Genomic DNA, 12797 nt, shown 5'->3' on the forward strand with positions numbered 1-12797 from the left:
TTGGGCAAACGATGCTTCTGGCGACCCCCTCAACAATTCCAAGGCATAATTTGGCTCTCCAAGCTTGAGAATATGATATACTAATCTTGAATCGAGCATTCATGTCAGTCAAATTTCATGTCCCCGATATACCCTGCCATTTCAAAAACATTAACTCAGCCAGAAAACCACCCAACACCTTTTTGTTTGCCTGTCTATGGTGAGAAAAACTTGGTTCTTGAACATGTATGTTTATCAATAAAGTCCTAACTTGAAACACTTCGCAATCTTTTCTCTTTGCAATCATACGCCACGTACAGTTTTTGTCAATCATACACCTTGTTTCGAAACGATCTTTGCTTGATTTGTTAACTTTTAGTTGATAGCCATCTTCCACACATTTCGTATACAAAGCTATCTTCAAGTCTTCCTTTGTATCAAAACATCATCTTTCTTGATACGAATAACTTTTGTGTAACAATCAACTGCTTTCTTTACCAACTCTTCTTCCGGTATCTGAAGTAATTCTGGCATATTCCAGTATACGCCCGTGGCATTTTCTTTCTTCGGGACTTTTTCTTCTTCTTTTTCTTCTTCAGGATTATGAATACAGAATGGATGTTCAACATGTTCATTCACAGTCGTAACTTCCTCCTCTTTCATCAACAATCATTCTTCGACGGCTGTTTCATCATCAAAATTCGGGTATTGACCAATATCAAAATCATTACACGCCGGGTCTGTTTCTTCTTCTGAACATCATCAAATCCGTGTATTGACCAATATCAAAGTCCGATATGACCAAGACCAAATTTTGAATACTGACTAGTACTCTCACAATTTTTTCTGTTGGCTCATATCGTCTAACTGGTCAATACGAAAACCGGAATTTGGTGCTGAAAGTTGATTGGGATTTGGATTAGAGAAAGGTTGGGTTTTGAGAAAACTTAGTTGATACCCGCTACTGACCCAAATACTACTTCTAGGTTCAACAACATACAATGTAACATCATCTTGTGAAACTAATGTAAGCAATGAATCGTTCAACATCTTCATTGTCGGTTAACAAATAAACTTTACCATTTCTCTGATAAGATAGCCTAAATCCACTTAGGGGCTCTAAATTCAATTTATTTGAAACGTAGCATTAGAGTTTCATAAGTTAACTTTTGTAAAGACAATTTTAGTTGAAGATTCATAGGTAAAGGCATATATTGTAAAACACCATGAACATTATCCCATGACCCTCCAAACACAAATCTATCCAAACATGATCACATTAGATGATTTCATGGTTGTAAATTAATTACTAAACAGACGAGCTGCGAAACTAAAACCTGTTGCCGGATTGGGAAGGATGTCGTTGGATATAGGAACGGATGTCGCCGGAGAGAGTGATAGATGGAGATGGAATGAGTTTGCGATTTAGGGATTTAGTTTATGATTTCAGTGTTATATACCCAAATTTCAGTGTTGTGATTTACATATTCTCGTTGCGATTTACGGATTATCGTTGCGATTTACAGATTCGTTGCGATTTACGGATTATCGTTGCGATTTACGGATACGCGTTGCGATATACGGATACGCATTGCGATTTACCCATACGCGTTGCGATTACGGATACACGTGCGATTTACGGACGCGTTGCGATTTATGTGTTCGCGTTGCATTTTCATATTCGCGTTGCGATTTTGGAAAATCGCAATGCGAATTTGTACTATCGCATTGCGATTTTCAAGAATCGCGTTGCGATTTTGGAAACTGATTTGCGATTCTGGGGATCGCGTTGCGATTTTTATTTCGCGTTGCGATTTTGTTGGTCATTTTGGCAAATCCAAAAAAAGTTTGTTAAAATCGTATATTATAACTTTTTTTTGGTCACTGAGGCGATTTTCTCAAAGGAAAAACAAAATAAAAAATCGCCGTCACCATGAGTAACTTTGCCGTTAATCCTTACGGCCACCAAACAAAGCAACTGCAAAATCGCCGTTAGTAAACCATACTGACGTGGGTTCCTAAAGTTTTATACAAAGTGGGCCCACTATGTCTTTTTTTTTTGTTGCGCCAGAGGCGGCTACAAGTTGGGGTTTATTTAATCATATTTAATTAATTGCTTAATACTTGGGTTGTGGATTAGGGCAGTCGAAGACTTGGCTGACCAAGTCAGTGGGATCAACTGCACCCGATAGTACATTAATTATTCGACAATCTCTTGATTTCTCACACGTGTAGATGGTGATGCTAGTCGATGCGATTGAGCCCTGTAATTTTTATCCCCGTTTGACGAATGGAAACGTGGTTTTGTGTTACATCAAAGGGTTTTTCTTTGAAGAACCCGTTTTAATTTAATTTCCTATTTAACTTTTATATTTATGTAATAAAACGCGTATATCTGTCCAAAAAACAAAACAAAACTTAAACCTCCTTCTATCAATAATAAATAATAAATTATAGTCGAAAAGCATAAGACCACTAAATAAGTCAAATAAGCAAGCTTTAGCATATTCTAAATAAAAAAAAAATTAAGTTCAAATATAAACAAATGTTAGACTTCTATCATCTTCAATATTTAATTGAGTTGAAACAGAATAAATATTATGTAAATAAAATTTTCAATTCTATACAAATATAACTAATTTAATAGAAAATATAAAATAATTCAAGACATTTTTAATGTTTAGCAAATATAATCACGTAATAGTAATACTATATGGCAATGAGAAACGTGGCAAAAAATTATTGGACGGTGGTAATGAACTAAAGTGGCTCATGGAACAGAAAACGAACTCCCACAAATCCTGCTTTGACTGCACACAACAAAGCGCCGAACCGGTGCGTTTTATACCTCACCCTCCTCTATATAAACCAACACCTCTCTTACCCATTTTCCCTAACCCTATTTTTGCGTAGCCAACCTTCATTTCAAAATATAAAAGAAGTTAATATATTTAAAGAAAGGAAGAAGAAAAAACCATGGCTCCCAGATCAGCACTCACCCCGATTATCCCGACTTCTGACCCGAATTCAAAGGAGATCCGCTACCGTGGTGTTAGGAAGCGCCCATGGGGCCGTTACGCAGCCGAGATCCGAGACCCGAGAAAGAAGACCCGAGTCTGGCTCGGCACCTTCGACACGGCTGAGGAAGCAGCTCGTGCTTACGACGCGGCGGCGCGGGAGTTACGTGGCGCTAAGGCTAAAACAAATTTCGCTGATAATAACGTTAACGATTTCACGCGCAGCCCCAGCCAGAGCAGCACCGTCGAATCTTCGTCTCCGCCGCCGTTGAAACTAACTCTAGCCAGCGCGTGCTCTTCGTTCCCTGTGATGGCGCATCGTCCGGTTTACTTCTTTGATGCCTTTGCTTCCTCCGGGAAGGGTTGCCGCACAACTGGTGGCGCTCAGAGCGACTCCGATTCGTCGTTATCGGTTGTAGATTTCGAAGGCGGAGTGCGGCGGAGAGTGTTTGATCTTGATCTTAACCAATTGCCCGCTGAGATGGATTGATTTGTGTCTCTCTCTTCCAGATGTCGTTTTGAGCTTCAATTCTCTGCGTTTTGGGCTTTCCTTTCGTCTTATTTTTTTGAGTTAAAAAACTGACAGGCTAATGTATTGTGTTATGTATTTAAAAAAAATCTAACTCAGTGATCTCTATTTTTGACAGCTTGAGAAAATATTTTCTCAGCGTTGTTTCTACTTTATTATAAATAAAATTTGAGTCACGAAATTAAATATTTTCTAATATTTGGAAATTTACTGATTTTAATATCTTTGGTCAAAAAATTAAATTTTATTTTATCCATGGCAGCGACACGTCAATGTCAATTTACTATGCTTAGCGGTAGATTTGGCGGATGTTAGAAAATCTGTTTGATGACGGCACTCGTGGGGCCCTTTAAAATAAAGAAAAAAGAAATCAGCTGCTTCTTCCACTAAAATAACATCTATTGCTACTCGAGTGATCGAGACTGCTGTTTAAATCTGATCGAACATCCAAGGGTCAGGATAAGGGGGAACTGAGGGAACGTGGTAGTTCTGGAATACTCGTAAGAGAGGTATCGAGGGCGCAAAGTGAGGCGGGAATCATGAGTTTGGCCTTGGGCCCATGGGGTAATTCCGTGTTGACGAGGTTGATGTCGGAATTTTGATTTTTGCCGTCACGTGCGCTTTTGCCGCCCAAATAATTATTTTACAGTATTTTTAATTAAATGACTTTTTCTCTTATTTCTCAATCCATTTTAGCTACGACAACCACGTGGCAACTGGCAAAGATGGAATTTAATTTGAGTTTCTTTTAAAATGGACATTTGCAGTATTGGCTATCATTTCTCATTAGGCGGAGCATTATCAGATATTAGATATTATCGGATATTAGATATTATCGAATCTGAATTTTTAGATATTTAAAATTTTTAGATATCTAAAGTAATGGTTCGTATCTCCGAAATTTCGGATCAAATATTCGAATATCCGAATCTGATATTTTTGCAAAAAATTAAAAAAAAAATCGATATAATAAAAGCATTAATCAAATAAGAAACATTTAATAGCTCTTATGATTTCCCAATTTAGCAAAGATATGATGAAACTAGAGGATGATATCCGTTATAACTATGGATTTTTCCACATCATATTCTCCTTGGGCATGTACTTCGCCATGTTCATCAGCTGAAACTTAGAAAACTCTGCAAGCAAGTGAGTAGATGTGACTTAATTGTGAATATCGTCCATTTGCTTTACTAAAATTGACAAGTTAATCCTTTAAATGTAATTTGATCCTCTTACTTTACAATCAGATGGAGCATTGATGTTGGGTGGGCAAGCACTTGGGAGAAAATCATCAACGAGTGGTTTACAGCCAGCATCTACAGTATGAAAAGCCCTGTTTTATGTAAATTCTCTTGAAATTTGAGTGCTAAAAATAAAGGAGAAAAAAATCAACTTACAAGCAAAAAAAAAATGTAACATAATAACATAAATAAAATCAAGCTTTAACAAGCACGAACAAGCAAAGTGAATATATCCTTACTAATCATGCCAAACAGAAATGTGAAATAAGCAAGGTGGAACACAAACCATTAAACTATCTCCATATATTGGGAAATTATATACAAATACACTAAACAATAACATTAATAAGACCAGGACCATAACGAACTGTGTTATCAAATACAAAGCTAAAAGCCATGATATCATATTGGAAACAGCAGACATAGTGATAAGTTAGACAGATTCTTTGAGAGATGCTTTGAACAAAACTTTAGGACCTCACACACACAAAAAGGAAAGAAAAGAAAAAGAGAATTGAGTTCAGTACTTGAATGCCTTACGAGCCTGACTTAATGCACAAACAATCAAATTTCAACGTACTAATAAGCGTACAGTAAAGACAAATGATTAACAACACGTCTGCTTGGGCGCGAGCACACCGCTAGTTAAATTGACTCTGATTCCTAATACTAATCAGTCTTTTCAAACATATTTAGGGCCGAGAGATTAAGCAAAATTTTAAAATTAAGTGTCTATAGAATGAAAATATAATCTATTATTTTGAATAATTAATTTAACATTAACAAGAAAGTCCACCTGGCGGCAAACTCTCAAGAGGGAAATGGTTGCATTTTGCTTCCCAGCAACTGTTCTGAGCAGGGCAGAGTATAAGGATGAGTGTTGCCCTGGTAAAAGGAATTTGAAGCAATAATGTTCCGCATTGGAGGTTGTGTTAAGCCATCAGCTTGAAAACATGCATGCAATTCAGTAAGGTAAGGTCTAGGAATAATCTGGGAACCAAAATCATTCCTCAGAGGAAAGTAACTCAGCCGAAAATGTGAAGGAACACTGGGTGTTACAGTTGAGTCCAGTGGTGGTGGCAGAGGTGGAGCTGAAGCTGGAGGTAAGGAAATTAAAGACGAATTTGGTTGTAGAGCAAAGTAAGACTCTTGGATAGGTAACATGTTAGAAGGAAAGCTTTCCCCAGACGATTGAAACATAGAAGATGAAATTTGCTGCTCTTTCATATGTGGATTATCTTTACCATGTGAGCATAAGACAAAAGGGGAGGATATATGGCAAGGATGGTTACGGAGCTATTTAGAAATAATTTGACCCAAAAGAAAAAAATGGCTCTGGTGCAAGTTCTGAAACTAAAGCAACTCTCCTTTTTCTAAGACCCTTTTTCTAAGACAAAGATCAACTTTGTTTAACCTACATCTTCCATAAAGGCAATTCAACACAAAACCATCGAACTCAGAAGCTAACAAGGAAACCTAAATGTTTAACCTACATCGCAATACAGTTCAGATTAAAAAATCCGAGATCAATCACTAATTAACTTGAATAACAATAAACGAAGAAACAATCCATACAACAACGGGAAACAAAAGTTCGTTATAGTTTCATAAACCCTATTTAGAGAAGAGTCGAATAGATGAAGGAGATAACAAAAATAAATAAATGATTTCTAATGAATAAAAAGTTAATTCAACAACAACAAAAAAAGTGAAAATTTTACCTTTAGAGGCGGCGGTCGAGAAAAGAGACAGAATTTCTAGCCAAAATTTCCAACTTGAAGGAGTCGGAAGAAATCGAAGAAGAAACTTGATTAGAGAAAGAGAAAGAAAAAAAGAAAAAAAGAAAAAAAAGAAAGAAACTTGATTACTTTGACACTAATACCCGTACTTCTCTGGGTTTGAAAGAATGCATATAGCCCAAATAGCTCTGGGTTTGAAACCTATTAATATAGCACAATTTTTTTTTTGGGATTTCGGATAATTCGAATCTGATTTTTTATAGATCTGTATCCGATCCGAAAATCTGAAAAAAAAATTTGGATACCCGATCTGAACTATTAGAAAATTGAAAAACGGATTGGATATCCGAATTTTCAGATCGGATCAGTCGGATTGGATATCTGAATTTTCGGATCGGAATAGTCGGATCAGATTTTTTTACACACCCCTATTTCTCATATATTTGGAAATGATCATCCATCTCAGTTGGTAGAGCACAAGGTTCTTAACCTTGGGGTTGCGGGATCGAGTCACACGGAGGGCATTTCATAATTCAAAGGTCTCCTACGGAAGCTGCTCTCAACCTGACGTTGGGGCAGTCTACTATCCTACCTCCCCTTATCCCATTACATATGAGAATAAGAGTCAACTAATTTTTTATTTCTCATATATTTGGAGGCACATGATACCAATTATTTATCCTCTACCTAACTTAAAAAAATAAACAAATCAATTTAAATTAAAGCTTATTGAATATATAGAGTAGTATCATAAATGTGACAATTAATATTATTGTCTCATACTTGTTATACATATGAATATTTTATAATAGTATAATATAATTATAAGATAATATTTATTTATAATTACTTTAAATTATAAATGACGAATACATGTTATAAAAATAATTATTCGAATTTAAATTTTTTAAAAAAAATATTTTTAACCATTAAATTTGCTTAATAAATTCACACAAATGTTTTTATATGTGATTTATAATTTACAAAAGTATAAATTAAAATTATTTAAATATACATTTCTCGCGACTATCTTTCAGTTGGGCCCGGAATTGGGTTTCGACTTGAATAATTGGGTTAGAGTCGCCACCAGTCATTTTAAAATAAATTTAGGTGGGTCGAACACCATCTTACCTGATCTGTGTTGTACCAGAAATGCGTCGGGTTGGGAGTCGATTACGGTCAAGGAAGGATTAGCACCTTTAAACTGCCCTTTCGATACCAATTAATTTGTCGGTTGTCTTTAATTACGAAAATTAAAAAATTAAATTAAAAATTAAAACATTCGATTCAAATTACTTACCTTTGACGGATTTAAAAACATACCCTTTTAAAAAGTCAAGAAAGTGTTAGATGTAGTAAGATGCAGAATCAAGGAAAAAATGCATGCTGAAGCAAATAAAGGGCAATCGAATTGAAAATAAAAAGAAAAAAATAATAAACATGGAAGTACTAATTGCAGAATTAAACATAGAATATTACTACAATAAAGAAAAGAAGTAAAATAAAAAACATAAAGTAGCTAAATAATAATAAATAAAATAAAATAAAAAATAAAAGTAAAAATAAATTAAAAAGAAAAGTAATAAAAGAAATAAAGTAAAATAGAATGAGATGAAAATAAAAATAAAAAATGAAATCAAAGAAAACAAAAGAAAATAAAATTAAAAAAATAATATATATATATATATATCTAAACTATAGGTAAAAAAATAATAATAAAAAGGACAAAAAAGAAATAATAATAATAATAATAATAATAAACCTAATACCTAACCCCTTTTATCATATCACGAGAGATTTTGGTAAGAAGAAAACAAATGGGGCCCTAGCAAATAGTGAATTTTAGGTAAAAACCAATAAATAAATAAAATAATATATATATATATATATATATATATATATATAATATATATATATATACATAAAACATTAGGAAAAGAAGTAATAATAAAAAAATAATAATATATATATAATAAAATAAATGAAAAAGATAAAAATAAAATATATACATGTGACTAAATTGGAAGAAAATAAAAAAAACAGGTCGAATTTAAAATGGGATTTGGAATTAAGATTATTTTTTGGGCCAGAATGGGGGTTTGAAAACGACGAGGGACTGAAATGGGTATTAACCCCATCTACGTTTAAAAATACGCGGATCCCTTAGGGGATCCGCTCGGGTTGGGTCGATCTTAACGGGTTAGCATAAAAGTCAATTTTTTTTTGAAAACTTTCTCATTTTTCTCATTTCAAAACGAAGCCCCCCTAAATTAGCAAATGCTCTCAAGTGTTCTTCACAAGACCGTGTTCATCCAAAAACCCAAAATCCGCCCATTGGCGGCGAATCCTTAAAAATTTTTGCTTTTCAGAAAGCCCGTTGTCCATACTTTTAAAATATCAAGGTATTTTTCAAAATCGAGCCTCGGGGAACTGTAGATCTAAGAGAAAAGATCGTGGTTTCCCTATTATGTACATCGACCATTCGGTAATTCTTCAAGTCAAAGATAACATGCAAGTCAAGAAAATCGAAACGAAGGTAAAAAGAAATTAAACATTTTATTTCTATGCTTTCGAACGATTACAAAACTTGTTCTCCTTTCGAATATTCGTTTTTTCTTGTGTATTTTGTGTACAACCGTGTGTAATCGTGTTCAAGTTACATGTATTTATAATATAGAAAAAAACCTATTTTTAGAGTCATAATATGATTAATCTGCTGTTGTTGGTTGCGGTTATTGTGGGTGCTGATATCTCCGACGTGGAACTCGGGTTGTTGTAGGCGTGAGGAAGGCGTTTGACCGAGGGATGCTTGTGGCGCTTGGGGGCTTTCTTGCTAGGTTTTGGAAACCCTAGCTTGCATCAGGTCTGAACTGGTTCACTGGATCTAGGTTGCCACTCGTTCGGGTCGCGTATTTCTGGAAATGGGTCGGTGTTGGGTTGTGGCTTGGGCTACTGAGCATGTAATATCTGCTCTTGGGCCATGATTTTACTTGTTCTTGGGCCTGATAGAATGTAAACAAATATATGTAAATATGTGCAACATATGTAATAAAATATGTTATATAATATAGCTTATAGTGTAAATATATTATATAATATTAACGGACGAAATTTGGTGTCTATAGTTGCCCCTCTTTGTCCTTTTTCGTGGAACGAAAAATAGGACAAAGGCAAAATGACATAAATTTCGTTCGGTGGAGTTGAAAATTGATTCTGATATTTCAATTAAAAATAACTCTATGTCGAGTTGAGTTACGGATGACTCCTCTAACGCGAAGTTGAGTCTATCTTGAAATGGAATTGAAGTTGTAGTTCGCAATTTGAATTGGAATGTGGCTTCTCGATGTGAAATTGTAGTCAACTTTGGTCTTTTTCTCGGTTTAAAGACCTCGGTTTAAAAAAATCGACTGAAAAATAATTCATTGACTCCACCATATGGTCGATAGTCTCAAAATCGAACTCAGAAATCTTTGTTGACAGATAGCTTTTCTTGACTTAAGCTATGCTGTTGGAAGAGGGTTTCTTGTCACTAATGCATGGCTAACCAATGTCTTCTTCTTGACTTAAAGACCTTAGTTGAAACTTTACCCGGAAGGTAGTCGATAAGTCATCGAGCTTAATGGAATCGAACTCGAAAATTTTGTTGACAGGTAGCCCTTCTCGCCTTGAGCTATTCTATAAATTTGATTTACCTCTGAGTTGAATGTAATTGAACTCGAAGGTCTTTGGCAGATAACCCTTCTCGCCTTGAGTTATGCTGCAAATGATGTGCCTTGGAGCTGAGCGTAGTCGAACTTGAAGGTCTTTGTTGACAGATAAACCTTTTAGCCTTGAGTTATGATATAAATGATATGCCTTTGAGCTGAGCGTAGTCGAACTCGAAGGTCTTTTGTTGGCAGATAACCCTTCTAGCCTTGAGTTATGCTGCAAATGATGTGCCTTGGAGCTGAGCGTAGTCAAACTCGAAGGTCTTTGGGTGGCAGATATCACTTCTAGCCTTGAGCTATGCTGCAAATAATGTACCTTGGAGCCGAGCGTAGTCGAACTCGAAGGTCTTTGATTGGCAGATAACCCTTCTAGCCTTGAGTTATGTTGCAAATGATGTGCCTTGGAGATGAGCGTAGTTTAACTCGAAGGTATTTGGTTGGCAGATAACCCTTCTAGCCTTGAGTTATACTACAAATGATGTGCCTTGCAGCTGAGCGTAGTCGAACTCGAAGGTCTTTGTTGACAGCTAACCCTTCTAGCCTTGAGTTATGCTGTAAATGATATGCCTTTGAGCTGAGCGTAGTTGAACTCGAAGGTCTTTTATTGGCAGACAACCCTTCTAGCCTTGAGTTAGCTGTAAATGATGTGCCTTGGAGCTGAGCGTAGTCGAACTCGAAGGTCTTTGGGTGGCAGATAGTACTTATAGCCTTGAGCTATACTGCAAATGATGTGCCTTAGAGCTGAGCGTAGTCGAACTCGAAGGTCTTTGGTTGGCAGATAACCCTTCTAGCCTTGAGTTAGCTGTAAATGATGTGCCTTGGAGCTGAGCGTAGTCGAACTCGAAGGTCTTTGGGTGGCAGATAGTACTTATAGCCTTGAGCTATACTGCAAATGATGTGCCTTAGAGCTGAGCGTAGTCGAACTCGAAGGTCTTTGGTTGGAAGATAACCCTTCTAGCCTTGAGTTATGCTGCAAATGATGTGCCTTGGAGCTGAGCGTAATCGAACTCGAAGGTCTTTGGTTGGCAGATAACCCTTCTAGCCTTGAGTTATGCTGCAAATAATGTGCATTGGAGTTGAGCGTAGTCAAACTCGAATGTCTTTTGGTGGAAGATATCCCTTCTAGCCTTGAGCTATGCTTCAAATCATGTGCCTTGGAGCTGAGCATAGTCGTACTCGAAGGTCTTGGCTGAAAGATAACACTTCTCGCCTTGAGTTATACTACCGATAGTTTATAAAAAATGGCTTCCCTTCACGGGTCTAAGCCGGTTATAATTCTTCAGGTGGTTCCCCTGAGCGGGTCTGAACCAAGTGATTTGATTTTTGGATGACTCCCCTTCACGGGAAAACACACTGACAAATTTTTTCAGTTGGACATCTTCTGTCGTGGAACTGAAATCTGGCTGGAAACCTACTACTCATTATTGAGTTGAGCTGAACTGGATTTGTTCTGAATTGGTTCTCGAACCTATCTGAAATTGATTCTGAGATCTGTCAATATGTGTCAAGTCGATAGCTTCTCACTGCTGAGTTAAGCAACCACCATTGTTCTTTTAAAGGCACTTTTGAATCGAGTATTCTTCATCCTGAAGTCAAAACTTGACTCTAAAAGCTGCAAAAATCATATTTACTAAAATGATGAATGTAATGCTCTTAAGTATGTCTAAGATGCATGCAATATGAATTAGCCTTGGACGGAGTCTCGTGCTTTGTTCCGATGTTGATCCTTAGAATCGATCATGCCCCATTTTCTTCTCAAGTTGCAACCTTTCACATTTGAGATTGTCCTGTTTGAAATTTTTTTTCTCCTTTCTCTTATTTAGGAGGGAAAAAAGGATATGAAAATAAAAATATTCTGTATAACATTGCTTCTTAATTCAGACTTGCAATCAAATCAAATTAAATTATAAACATGAATTCAAAGAATATCAAATGATTCAATAGCTCTTTAATGCTTTCATAGTTATAGCTCTTTGACAAGTATTCAAGTAGATGAGTTGGCTTTAGGTTGACCTAAGGTTTCAGCCATAAAAAAAATGTCATTTTTTTCGGTCGTTGCAACATGCTTTTTCTTTGGCTTAGCATTTTAATTGGATGCAGAAAAAATCACACAACTAGTATTATCAATTACTAGACCTTCTATTTCAGTTCTCTGAAATCTCCCATTTGTTCAAGTTTTGTAAGTCAATTTCACACGAGCACTCATTAAATTCATTTTTAGACTGATATTTCTGCACTACCTTTGTTAGAGATGCTACCGATAGTTTAAAAAAAATGGCTTCCCTTCACGGGTCTAAGCCGGTCATAATTCTTCAGATGGTTCCCCTGAGCGGGTCTGAACCAAGTGATATGATTTTTGGATGACTCCCCTTCACGGGAAAGCACACTGATAAATTCTATCAGTCGGACATCTTCTGTCGTTGAATTGAAATCTGGCTTGAAATCTGCTACTCATTATTGAGTTGAGCTGAACTGGATTTGTTCTGAATTAGTTCTCGAACCTATCTGAAATTGATTATGAGATATGTCAATATGTGTCAAGTCGATAGCTTCTTACTGTTGAGTTAAACAACCACCATTAT

At 36.0% G+C, this 12797-nt stretch overlaps 1 protein-coding gene and 1 long non-coding RNA gene across 2 annotated transcripts; one reads left to right on the forward strand and one right to left on the reverse strand.

Moving 5' to 3' along the window:
- The first annotated feature begins 2934 nt into the window (after positions 1-2934).
- On the forward strand, positions 2935-3608 carry LOC120142327 (ethylene-responsive transcription factor 4-like). The gene has a single exon (XM_039157049.1). The coding sequence runs from the start codon at positions 2956-2958 to the stop codon at positions 3484-3486; it is 531 nt and encodes a 176-aa protein (XP_039012980.1). The 5' UTR covers positions 2935-2955; the 3' UTR covers positions 3487-3608.
- Positions 3609-4509: 901 nt separating this feature from the next.
- Positions 4510-6671, reverse strand: LOC120139274. The gene is made up of 3 exons (XR_005517606.1): positions 6491-6671; positions 4765-4844; positions 4510-4664 (listed from the first exon to the last, which is right to left on the reverse strand). It is a non-coding gene; the product is annotated as an uncharacterized LOC120139274 (long non-coding RNA).
- Between the last annotated feature and the right edge of the window lie 6126 nt (positions 6672-12797).

Source organism: Hibiscus syriacus, unplaced genomic scaffold (genome assembly GCF_006381635.1).
Source record: "Hibiscus syriacus cultivar Baekdansim isolate YM2019G1 unplaced genomic scaffold, ASM638163v2 tig00002237_pilon, whole genome shotgun sequence".
Classification (NCBI taxonomy): Eukaryota; Viridiplantae; Streptophyta; class Magnoliopsida; order Malvales; family Malvaceae; genus Hibiscus; species Hibiscus syriacus.